General features: G+C 37.1%; 1 protein-coding gene across 1 annotated transcript in view; it reads left to right on the top strand.

The window, feature by feature from the left end:
• The window catches only part of PRKCA (protein kinase C alpha), a 502,485-nt gene extending 489,891 nt beyond the window's left edge, over positions 1–12,594 (top strand). The window contains exon 17 of the mRNA XM_021000935.2: positions 5,714–12,594. Coding sequence (XP_020856594.1) covers positions 5,714–5,878 — 165 coding nt within the window. The 3' untranslated portion in view covers positions 5,879–12,594. The remainder of the gene's footprint in view (positions 1–5,713) is intronic.
• The last annotated feature ends 392 nt before the right edge of the window (positions 12,595–12,986 follow it).

The following is a 12,986-nucleotide window of genomic DNA, read 5'->3' as shown; positions in this document are numbered from 1 at the left end:
TAGTATAAGTAGTGGTAATGGTAGTAGTGGCATGAATTCTGGAAGTTGGACAGGATTTATACTGACAACACTGACTAGATGTCCTAAAAGTCTAATGTGTCAAATTGAGCCAGGAATCAATTTAGCGGTCATTTTATGCTTGGATAACAATGATAAAAATTTGTATTTACATACTACTTTGCAATTCACAAAACACTTTTCTTCACAATAGCTCTGAAGCACCTAGTGCAAGTATTAGAATCTCCATTTTCAGAGAATAATAATGATAGAGCAGTTTTAAAAGTATTTTCTTTACAACGGCATTGTGGAATAAGTACTACAAGTATGTCATCCCCATTTTTTACAGGTGAGGAAATTCAGGCTTGAAGAGATTAAGCAACTTATCCACAGTCTCATAGTTAGCAGCTGTTGGAGCTAGGACTTGAATCTTGGTGTGATGCCATGGTACATTATCATATTCAAGTAGTTTTCCAATCCATTGAAGCCAATTCCTTATAAATTTTTATATTTGTCTATGATATTAGGGAAATGATTTTTTTTAATAATCAATATGAAGATGTATTATTTGTGCTGTGGTGGAGAGCTGGCCAGAAAGACCTGGATTCAAGGCATATCTCTGGTCTATACTGATTACATGACACTGGGCAAGTTACTTAACCTTTCAGAGTTCCAGGCAGCTCCCTCAGACAAGTTGCCAAGGCATCTACACTGTTAAAGAGAATATCCTCATCTACAAGTTCCCTAGAACAGTAAAATCACAGGTTCAGTCTCTAATCCTATTCTTGCATGCACCAGAGTTCCCAAATAGGGAGCAGTCACATAAATGCCCATGAATTGCCAACTCCAGTTCATTGTAAATCTTCAATAAAAAGTGCCACTCTTTCTCATGATAGCTGTTGCTATAAGTTCATCTAGGAAAGGGGACCTAATATTCCCCAAACCTGTTAAAGTGCAAAGAAGTAAGAAGTGTAAAGTATAAAGAGCCTGTGCTTTTACTTCATATTACCAGGTTTGACTAGTCAATAAGCATTTTTTAAGTATGTACTTTGCACTGAACACTATGCCAAGCACTGGGAAAACGAAGAAAGATAAAAACCATCCTTACCCTCAAGAAGCTCACAATCTATTGTAGCAGGCAAGAAGCCTGAGTCTGTCGCCCCCAAATGTACATGTGATTTTCAGACCCTTGTAAACTGAGCTTTCATATCATGTAACCTTAAGCCTTATATTCACAGGAAAGCTTATGAATAAAAATGTTCTCCAGGATAGACTTTCCATTTACTGGGATAGTTTGTCAGTGCTCCATGTTGGCAAAGTGAGAGAAGAGGATTGTTATGATATTGTGGTGGTTGTTTTAAAACATATGGAAACCTAATAAAACTAACTAACTAACTAAATTAATAAATAAATAAATAGGAAAAAAGAAAAAAGAAAAACCCACTTCCAAGCATTTGTCCTATAGAATTTTTAATAACGGATGACTTTCACTTAGTGTTTTTAAAGTTTGGGGCACTTCACACACATTATCTCACTTGAGCCCCGTAACAACTCTATGAGGTAGGTATTCTAGGTATTATTATTCCAGTTTTATAGGTGAGGAAATAGAGGCTATGAGAGTCAAAGTGCATTGACCATAGTCTCACAGCTAGTAAATATCCACAGCAGGACTAGGATCCAGGTCTTCTTGACTTCAAATCCATTACTCTATCCACAGGGAGATTTTTGTAAGTGGTGATTATGCCAGTCCAGTTCAATTCTTAATCTTTATGGTTGATAGACATCCTTCTCCAAATATTCTATTGTGTCCATTCTTGTTCCCCAGAAATTCTGTACCAAAATGCACTGGCTTCATTGGTCTTCAAAATCTTCGGTGAGCACATTTTCAGAACCGTGGGTGAATAAATCAGCAAACTAACTTCTCCCTTTTTAACACTTGTCATGTGTTTCTGCTTGTATTGGTAATGAAACAACAGAGTGCTGTGGACACCGTCTCCCGAGAATGCTGATCTTCTGAGATAGGGGGTCAGAGGGGCCAGAGCCACCACTCAGTGTCCAAAAGGCCCTGCTCAGTAGTTTAGAGTGTTGCCATTCCATCCCAGAAAATCAAAGCCATATATACACTAGCTTGAACTGGGAGCCAGTCAGGCAACCTGAAGTTAGCGAAGGCAGCTTTGTGTTTGCCCTTGAGCTCTCATATCACAGAACAATCCACAGTGCTAGCAGACACCAATGCATCCACCTAGTATAATAGTTCACATGCTAGTTGGCCAAAAAATAGACAGACAAGCAAACCAAGGCAGGTTCCTAGGATGTGAAGTACATGAAACTGTGCACCTAAAGTAAGTAGGACATGCTTTTGTAAATACTGCCACAGAATAGGCTATGTCAAATAACATAAAAGGCTGTTCGCTGCCTTTTCTAGTTCCTGTCTATAGTCAGCCCTGAAATAACTTTTTCGTCTTTATTTTCTCAGTATTCTTCCTGTTCTTTTCTGTGATAATTTTTCTTTGTGGTAGTGTTTTTAAGCTGCTCTTATTCACCCCATATCCCCATTCTACTGACAGGGAAGATATGTCTCCAGATATGAGATGTTAAAAATAAAGGCCTGAATAGAGATAGAAACATGTATTGCTTCTTCCCAGTGATCTAAGTCTAGGTCATATCAGATCCATCCCATGGAATAAAAGGAAGCCTAGTGTCCACAGGCCACATACATTACCCGCCCCTCCCCCCATCTCCCCAACAAGACTTTGAATCTAATTAAATAGGTACTAGATCTGAAATCTTGCTGAGATACACTGAATTTAGCTAAATTTAATTCAACAAATATTTATTCAGTCTGTTACCCAGTTCAAGTCATATCAATGACTCCATTTTGGTGTCAGACTGGACTTTACTGATTCTCATTTGGATTTCATTAACTTATAGTTTTATCAAACAGATCAGAGTCTTCAAAGAACCAACAGAAATACATTTTTTATTATTGTTATTATTATTGTTATTGTTATTATTGGTCTAGACCTTGGATTTCATCTGCTTTGGAAACTCCCAGTGTGGAATCTCTCTCTGCTAATGCAGATCAGCAATTCCCCTGTAACTTAGAATTTTAGAGAGTTGTTGTACTGAGAGGCTGTGTGACTTGCCTGTGGTCAGTAGGCAGCATATGTCAGAGAGCTGAGTTCAACCTACATTTTCCTTTCTACAAGGCCAGCAATCTATCCACAATGTAAACATCAGAAAATGTTCTGTTCACAAGACAAATATTTCAGTCACACAGGGAGCAGTGCTGTGGCTCACTTACACCCATTCCTTGACTACAGAGAGAAGTTTGATGAAAAGTAAAAATAAAAAAACATGAGAGAACAAGATATACTTGCTTAACTCAGAGTAGGCTTACACCCTAAGGCCCAGTTTGTTTTAGATCTCTCTGGTCCATTCACCTGTGCAAAGCTAGTTGATGAACAACATTTGTATAGTGCATGATGATAGAAATAGTGCTTATACATCTGTGGCTGAGGAGATGTGTGATGGGCACAGGAGGCAGTTAGCACATGTATATAATGTAGGAAGTCTTTGCTTGGGCTGTCATCTGCTACCCTAATTTAAAGGAGTGCCAGCTGTTTCTTTTCATGTGTGTGCTGATGGACTGCCTGAGCTCTGACAGAGCTGCCTCAGAAGCTTGAGCTAGCTAGCTGCCATGGACAGCCAATAAGGTTGCACGTGAAATAACTCTTGTAATAAGGTTTCTGTGTATATCCTGAAGAATAGAGGTAAGAAACCCAGAGTCCACAATGGTTTTATTTATAACTCTTCAATCTCTGTATCTCTGCTTATCCTCTCAGCTCCATAATGGTCCTCTGGAGGGTGTTGAGATCACAAATGATGGTTACAGTCTAAATTGGACTAGAAGGGTAGGAGAAAGAGGAAGGAAAGTAGAGAAATTTGACTATATTGTTAATAAGAACAACAAAAATTGTAGGATTATGTCAAGACACAAGAAAAGTTGTTTTTAGTTTTTTTTGTTTTTTTACAAAATACAACATCCATTTCTGTAAAAAAAAAAAAAAAGAAGCAGTGAAGGAGATAGGATGGAATAGGATTACTTCTGCATGTAAAGGGGTTTGCCTTGGCAAGGACACATAGTAGGTGTCTGATAAATGTATGTATAATTTTACAAAAAAAAAAGAGAGGAGGCCATTGAAACATTTTTTTAAATGCATAGAAGAGAATGAAAGGAAATGTTTTTAAAGAAGCAAATGAACTCTATTGTCTGTGGCTTTATGCCCTGTTTATTATAATATATGTCTTTATAAGCAAAGGATGACCTTAAAAGTCCCCCAGGTCTAAAATTAAGCCTTGAAATTCAGTGTTGTGGAACATTTTAAACTGAATCCCAGGCTATTCTAGAGTCAGTTTTTGTAGACTACCTTTCAGACTGTTTGCTTTTTAAATTTTGTTTGGGCAGTTAAGTTATGACTTATGTCTATCTTATAAGCAGAAAGTGATTTGTAAATGAAAGTGCGAGGTTCTGAAATCTTGGCATGAACTTATGCTGAAGAACCTAGAAACCTGAGAGGAGGAAATGGTTCCAGACAATTAGGATAGAACTTGACCTTCTTTTAAATTCCATCTCTTTGGAGACTAACATGGTTCTCTTTGAGCAAACACTCCTCCCTAAACCTGGCAAAGGTTAATATCAAGACAAGGCCAATTAATCTCTCTCTCAAGTAGGACAGAGCAGTGATCACCATCAGCTGGATGAACATTATAAGAGTTGTTGCAACATATGAGTTTTGATTAATCAGGCATTGAAAAAGACCTCAAAATATCAGCTTCCAGGGTATGCAGCTGCTCCCTACCACAGTACTCATTTGGGGCTACCATCTTTGGCTCTGAATTGGAGGTCTCTTTCATTTCCCAAAGAACTATATATGCTTGAGGTGGCTTACTCATGGAGGAGAACGTGAATGTCAGAAACCCGATCTGCTTGATCTTTGCTTTGACGTCTGTTGAGATTTTTAGAGGAAAAGCACAACAGAAATACAACCTATTAGAATAAAATCTCTATCATCCTGCAAATTGAAGGTAGGACTGATATTAAGTGTAAGTGGAATAGATTACCTGTCTAAGGTGATTTTGGAGTGGAGTTAAATGTTTCTTCCTTCACTGCTTTGCCCAGGGCCAGCTATTCTTGATTAATAGAATAAGCTTTCCCAATTCATCAAAACTTCTTTAATTCATGTTACACCCAGGTGGTGCAAAAGGAAATATGCCAGTAATAGAGAGGATAGTGACTTAAACAAATTAGTGAAACACAGATCTATTTGTTTTAAAACAAAATCAAACAAAACTCAGCAAAAACAGTAAGTAGCTTTTGAATGACCCTTCCAGTACTGCTAGCTAATTATTAAACTAAAAGTTTAGCTTGTGCCAGATCAGAAACACAGGTTTCTAAAATCAACCAGTTGGGCCGAGTGTCTGATAATTCACCTTTTACTGTATTAATATTATTGCTAAGAATCTAAAATAGTCTGCACTATTATCACTATGTAGGACTTTAAATACAGCAGCGCTGCTATTCCTCCCAAATCCTTCCTGCTTAATCAGCCCTGGCTTTCAAAGGACATATTCTCCAACCTCAAATGCTCCCCCCAAAGATGTTTCCTATGTTTACATTCTCTACTGACGTCTCACTTTCTCTCTTCTTTCACAGTGTGGCAAAGGAGCAGAAAACTTTGACAAATTCTTCACACGAGGGCAGCCGGTGTTAACACCACCTGATCAACTGGTCATTGCTAACATAGACCAAGCCGATTTTGAAGGGTTCTCTTATGTCAATCCACAGTTTCTCCACCCCATCTTGCAGAGCTCGGTATGAAAATGACCGACAGGAACAAAAACCCCAATTCCCTGGTCCCACTCACAGTGTTCCTTAATTCCTAAAATTTTAAGGTCTCAGTCTTGTTGCTTATTCCAGTTGGAGACCTGAAAATTGTAGGGTTAGAAGTCTAAATGTGATCAACCATTCAGGATCTCACTTTCAACCAAGAAACATCGTCTTAGTGAAAGTTGATATAGTACCCAGTTTAGCCTTTTAGGAGCCACAGCTGGTTGTATGTCACTCTTACAAAGCAAACAAATTCTTAACCCTTTTTTGGTACGTTTTGATATATTTTCTTTAACTTTCACCTGTCAATTTTCATCAATAGAATTCCTCATTATAGAGTTCAGGTTAGAACCCCCTTTTTATCTGATAGGCTGAGGATTTATTAAATTGAACAGTCTTTAGAATGGAAGCATGGCGAGCAAAGAAAACAAGCACTGTGTTGGGGAGGGGGCGCCTCACTGAACCAGGTATTCCCGTGGTCTTTGCTAGTTAATTAAAAAAAAAACTGCTAGAAAAGACCAAGGAGAGTGTGGATGATGGCACAGTTGCAAGCTAAACATTCCCAAACATTGGCTGTTCATGACCCAACCACAGCCCGTCAGCTCTCAGTTTTAAAAGACCAAAAAGAAAGAAAAGATAAAAAAGTCAAATATTTCATGAATCCATCACATCGCATCTGGCTGGTTTGATAACTAATTTTAAATTGCATTTCTATTAAGAGGCCAAATATTTTAAGGACAATGCTAAGGTAGCATGTGAAATCATTTCAGATCAAAAGTAAAAATTCCATATTTATGTTCATGTTAATCTCTGAGAGATTATTCTGAGATCCAGGGTGCCATTGTTAATTATGCCACTATTCAAGAGCGTTGTTAGCCAATCTCACAAAACACAATATTTTGCTACTGACTTTATTAACTTAGTAAGAAGCTGAGCTGTAACCCTTTTCCCCTTTTGTACTTATTTATTTGATAGGCTGCAGTGTTGTTTATGAAAGTACTATGTACAATAACTTAATGAAGTATTGAACTAGAGAGTCCATCCCTAAAGTTGGGAAACTTTATCCTTCTGAGTTTACTTAGAAAACAAAAAAAGGCTTCATTTTCCATTTCCATTTCCCACTGAATGATTCACCTGAAGATGTAGAATCAGTTAGCCTGGATTAAAATCAGTTCCCCCAAACATTTAATTTCTAGAAGAAATTTACTATGTTTTGCATCTGCATCATGCAATGAATTTTGCATGTTTATAATTAATCTTAATCTATACTGTTGATATAATCGTATGCAGTATAAAGAAAGTATTATAATAATTTTATAAGACACACTTTGTGTTATGTTTGTGAAGGTTTTCATTTCTAAGCAGTTTCCCCTTTGTTTAGATTCTAGCTTCGTGTTCTGCCATGATTCTTTTCTCCCTCAATGCATCTCCTGCTGACTGTCACTGATATCAAGTATATTCTTTTTTTTTTTTAACATGGATCAACTATCCAAAATGAATGGCTACTTTACATAATTTAGTTGGGCTTTTGTTGTATCTGTCTGCTTCTACTTATAAAACACACACATAAAACAGCAGAGAGAGAAAGAGACAGAGAGAGAGATTTTCTAGGCCAGAAGGTATTATTTTGAGATGACACACTTATCTTCTTAATGCAATCTTCTCTTTGTTGGTTCATGCACAATATTTCCTCTTTGAGTTAATGAGAAGTGATCATGTTCAATCCCATAATTTATGCTGACTCAGGCTCTCTTTCAGCACCTTGGGCCTTGTTTGTGTGAGTGACTTGTAGGCAAGGGAAAGGCAGAAAGGTTGCCTTCTTGGGAGGCATGGGAATGCCAGAAGCATGTTGTCTGTACTGCTGTTTGTGAAAGAGGATGCTGTTTTTTCTCAGCACGTAACATGCTGTCATGAGAACAATGTTTGCCATATGAGATTTAACATTACATCAGTCCCAGTAACAAAGGGGTCCCCCAGTTGTGCCAAAAATATTCCATTCCAAAAATGAAAAAAAAAATATTCCATTCCAGAATACAGGTTTCATTATGGCTGCTGGTAGAAGGGCATGAATGCTGTAAGATATCACCCAAAAGCCAGATAGTCAAAGGAATTTAAAAATGATGACTCAAAAATATACAAGCTAGAAGTGTCCACTGGCTCTTACAGAAGGTTTTTAGATTTTCATCTGTTCTTAAAACAAACACACACCCTTTTTAAAAAAAAGAAATTATTAGGCTAACATATGACCTGCTAAGAGCTCTGTGTGATGTACTGTAACCTATACTCCTAGGCTCTACAATGCCTGGCAGGGGTGAGAGGACAATCAGGAAGAGGGAAAAGCAGAGCCCCAGAAAGTATGGTTCTGTGTCAGTCAGCTATGGTTTCAGGCATTTGTGGCACTGAGTATTCAGAATTCAAAAGGGGCTATGGAGGATTCATCCTAGGGTCCTAATAGTCTACATACCAACAAGGAGCAGCTATTCACAGAGTTGACTTAATTCAATCTTGCTTAAAGAGTTAGATTTCAGGGTCTAGGGTAAAAACTGATGAAAGAGCAAAGATCAAAGAAGTAGCAAAGGAAGAGATTATCATACAAGCTCTTAGAACGACTACTGGTTCCCAAGTCATGTCATAGAGACAGTTCCTAATTAAAGTCCATCTTTTTCAGGAAACAGATTGAGAACCATGTTTGCAGGGGCTCTTTTGATTCCCATACAGATTTCCACATACATTTTCTCAGGAAACAAAGTCAGACATCTTAGCCTCTTTGTATCCTTTTCTTAATCCTTGTAGAGTTTAAAACAGAAAAGACACTAACCTAAGGGGGCATCCCTTTGCTCTGAATAAGGGGATTTTAGGCACAGCAAATGTGCTGAGAACAGTTTTTCAAGACAATGGTATAGAAGTCAATTGGAGCAAAGTGGTTCGGGGTAGGGATTGGCACTGAAAAACTTGTGATGTATTTAAATCTTATGTGTGGGGATAGATGTTAGGGACAGCCTGGAAAGGCTCTTTTAGAGAGTAACTACTGAAAGCAAAGAATTGTATAGGCAGTTGTTAAGAAAGCTCTGACTTAAAATATCTGTTTACAAAACATGTTGTATCAAAATTGACCAATTTTGTGAATTCCACGAAATTATATGAGGGAGTTATTAAAAAATTTTAGAATCAGAACATCTCAGTTGAGCAGGCACTTATGAGAATAAATAGGGCTCTCTGGAAGATAAATTTAATTCAGCGAACATTTATTAAGTCCTTACTATGTGCCAGTTAAGTACTATAGATGCAAGACAAAAAATAAGATGGCATCTGCCCTCAAAGAGTTCACAGTCAATGCCCCCTTGAAAGAAATGACTACCCCATGCCAGTGACGGGTACAAGAGCAGCTTGTAGAGCCCAGGAACTTACTATTGTGAGTATCATATCCACCTGGTAGGCTCTGACTCATTATTTTTCTCTCCGAAGCCAAATGCCTTAGGGAAAATTTAAAAGCTATCCATATGGCTTAGCATTATTTCTCCCAGACACTGTTGAATAGCTGTAAACCTTAAGAGGTTTAATTCTGGGATCCTGACATTTTTTCTCCTGACTTTTCTTCATAAAAGTTGATGAGTATTTGGACTGAGTAAAAATTACACAACTGAGTCCTAGGTGTTAGTGGTATGTTCAAATCAAACGAGAAAATGAGAATTGATGCAAAAAAAAGAGGCATAAGTAAACTATTAATAATGAAATTCTCTTTTCTTAGTGCCTTTACTCCTCAATCCCTGTGAAATACTTAATGCAAACTCTAACAAAACCTTTTAGATTGGACTTACTATTTAAATGAGCCATTTAAAATAACATGTCATAAGTGTTCAAGGAAATTGTTCAAATATGAGAGACTGAGTGATCAAATTCAATTAGACTGCAAGAGTATTTGCAGAGTGCCAGCCATATATTTCTCACTGGCAGAAACAGGGGACTCCAGAACCATCCAGGAACACCAGTCTCAGTAGAAGAGGAATCCCCTTTGTAAAAAAGGGACAAGAACAAGACAGTAAAGGACTTAGAATGAAAATGAGAGATACAAAGTCTTAAGTACCCAAGGAGTTCAAAGACCAGAGACATCCGTGAGGGTAAGATAATCATTGCTGAGGAGGTGAAATTTGAACTGGACCCTAAAGGATTAGTATATTTACTATATAGCACTTTAAGGAAGAAGCTCCAGCTTTTCTAAGTAAACATTAGCTGACCTTTATAAGTGCAAATGTGGAATTCTAATAGTGCTCAAGAAAGCACTTTTGCTCTTACTCAACAGCCCCCCTCCCACTCCAAAAAAAAATATTTACAGGGAAAAAGATTTTTTTTCTCCTTATGGAGGCAAAAATGTCTCACATGCTGTTAATCGTATCTCTGTCATTCTTCTCCCCCAACTTTCTGATTTAAAACCATAGCTATTTCTCTTTATGAAATAGGACAAGAGTTTCACTAGGTATGGATCAGAGACATCTGTGGTACCCTCCACCTTAGAAATCAGCACAAAAAAAAAATTGGACATTTTCTTTCCTTTTTTTCTCTGTTGTTACCAAAATAAAAGGTGTGATTCTGTGGTTTTTCTATTTAACCAATGCAAATTATTAACCTCATCTAGCAGTATACTTTTCTTCAATCTTATATGCATTCTGTGAACAGGTCACTTTATATTGGATAATTTTCTTATTGCTGATACCACAGTGATATCCAGGGTGCCAATTTCCCTAGCTAAGGCACCTCTTTCACACTCATAGAAATGGAAGTGAAGGCCTGGGCACTGAAAGAAGACAAAGTGGGTTTTGAGCCCAGTACAACAGAGCCATGGAAGTCACCTATTAATAGTGCTAAGGACAGAAAGAGGACAGAAAGTAAAGGAAAAATTGACAGGATTTGATTATTAGTGGTTGTACACTAACTCACCAATGAATTCCTGGAAACAGTAAAAGGCCACTTACTTTTTTTTTTAATAGCTAATGTATTTCTTCAGGGCCAGTCATAACCAATTGTTAGACGGTCTCTTTGCCTTTCTGGTGACTTTTGGGGGAGAAAAGGGAAACTTTGTCCTGTGACATAATGCTTAAAAGGAGAAAACTAATGAGAGCATATGTGGTTGAGAATAATCTTAAAGAAATTATTGAGTATGGTTTGTGAAATTCTATAATGCCAGAAACTTTGTGTGTGTGTGTAGGGGGGAATTAAAACTTTAAAATGAATTCTGACATCAGTATAGTCTATGTGATTTTGTATCTGTTAACAACTGTTTCAGTAAAACTCAGTACTCAAACAGCCTTACCGTAACCCTGCACTAAAATGCAAAATGTTCAGAAAAAATTTTTTAGCCTTCAAGAAAAAATCAATTTATTAAATTGACATGGGATGGCTGCATATACTAGGCTGTTTGTACTTTTTTATATACAACTTTAATAGCTAATTCTGCTAAGGCCATTTTTTTAGAAAATGCCGTCACTGACAATGTTTCATAAAAATAAGCACACAGACCCTGGAGGAAGACTTAGCTGTTGTCATCTAGAGTTCCAATGGCATGAAATGGCATCTGTGGAATACAGTTGCACTATTTTTTAAACTTCTCTGGGGATTTGTACCATTTTGAAAACATTGGAAGTCTTGGTGGAATTTGTTAGTAGCCCAAAACCCTTTGTAGCCGTAGAAGAGATACTGAAGACAAAAATATATAAAATCCAGGAATAATTGTCTTACAGGAAAGATGCACCTATTTTACTCTCTCAGTTGGAGACTTGTAGTCAGTCGTAAGTCATGTGCAGAGCCTCATATGCAGTTTTCCTTGGACATACATAGATGTCTACACTGCTAGTTTCAGTGCAAGCCCTTATCTTGCCTTGCTTTGCTTATTTCTGTCCTCACAGATCCCATAACCCCTTTCCTCCATGTTCAGAAACATTTCTGTGTAATTTCCATGAGAAAGAATGAGCAGCATACCTGCCCATTGGTGTTGCTTTTTACATAACTGATAGTGTAGACAAGAACTGATTTTCAGAAAAACATACATTAACTAGACTTAATTAGAATTCTTTCTAAAATGAGCCGAGAAAAATTGGATGCCGCATTTTTCTGGTTAACAATTTTGCAGAAATCAGCTTTGTTTGCATCATGTCCATTTAAGAATATGCCTGTAGATAATCAATGATTATGGGGTGTGTTTTTCCCCTTTCTGGAAGAATTTGGTTCTTTTCCTGGAGATCAGGAGTAGAGAAGTGATAATAAATTTCAAACCCACTTGGAATGAAGGCAGTGATTCCTCTGGGTCTAAATATTTTGCTAAAAATTCACATCATGACCTTTGTTTTAGGATCTTTTTAGCAAAAGACTCACTTTTTTGGGCAGCTGCAGCATTGCTTTTGTGATGTTAATTTTTTAACAAAAATAAAGCCACTTGAAAACTACTAATCCTGCAAATTACCAGAAGATCCCCAAATTTATATTTGTAAGAAGGAAGTTGTTTTATTTTATCAGTAAACAACTACTAAGAAATGTAAAGGCCATTTGAATGTCAAACAACATCTGGAATTTTAAAAAAAAGAATGATGTATAAACTATTAGCATCGGTTTTCTTACTTCTTAAAACCTTTACTCCTTGTTTGCATGATCCGCTTTGTTAAATATACTAATTGTAGTTTGAAAGCAAGTGTGTATGAATAAAGATAATGATCATTCCTTGGTCTCTTTGGTCTTATTTACATACTTAGAGAAATTCCCCTTCTTTTCAGTAAAGTATACATTTAATAATGGTTCTGGGTAGAGAGAGAAAGTGGAGCTTTTGTATCCAAGAACACTACACTTATCCCTTCCATATTGTGACTTTACCCATCGAGGTTTCCAGGTTTCCATACATCACAAGTCAGCATAAGAAATTAAATAGGAATTATGGGGGGCAGTTTTGGGGAAGCTGCAGACAACACATAAAGCCCAGCACACAACACAGAGCCTTATACTAACCAAATACTTAACCCAAATTTTACAATAAGGTGCTGTAAACAACTGATAAAAGAAAAAGATATGATATGATTGTTCTTTGATATGAAGGGAAGGCCAAAAGTTTTTACTT

Source organism: Phascolarctos cinereus, unplaced genomic scaffold (assembly GCF_003287225.1).
Source record: "Phascolarctos cinereus isolate Bilbo 61053 unplaced genomic scaffold, phaCin_HiC Scaffold_5;HRSCAF=322, whole genome shotgun sequence".
NCBI lineage: Eukaryota > Metazoa > Chordata > Mammalia > Diprotodontia > Phascolarctidae > Phascolarctos > Phascolarctos cinereus.
The sequence above is the reverse complement of the archived record's forward strand: the minus strand, read 5'-3'. Positions and strand labels throughout refer to the sequence as shown.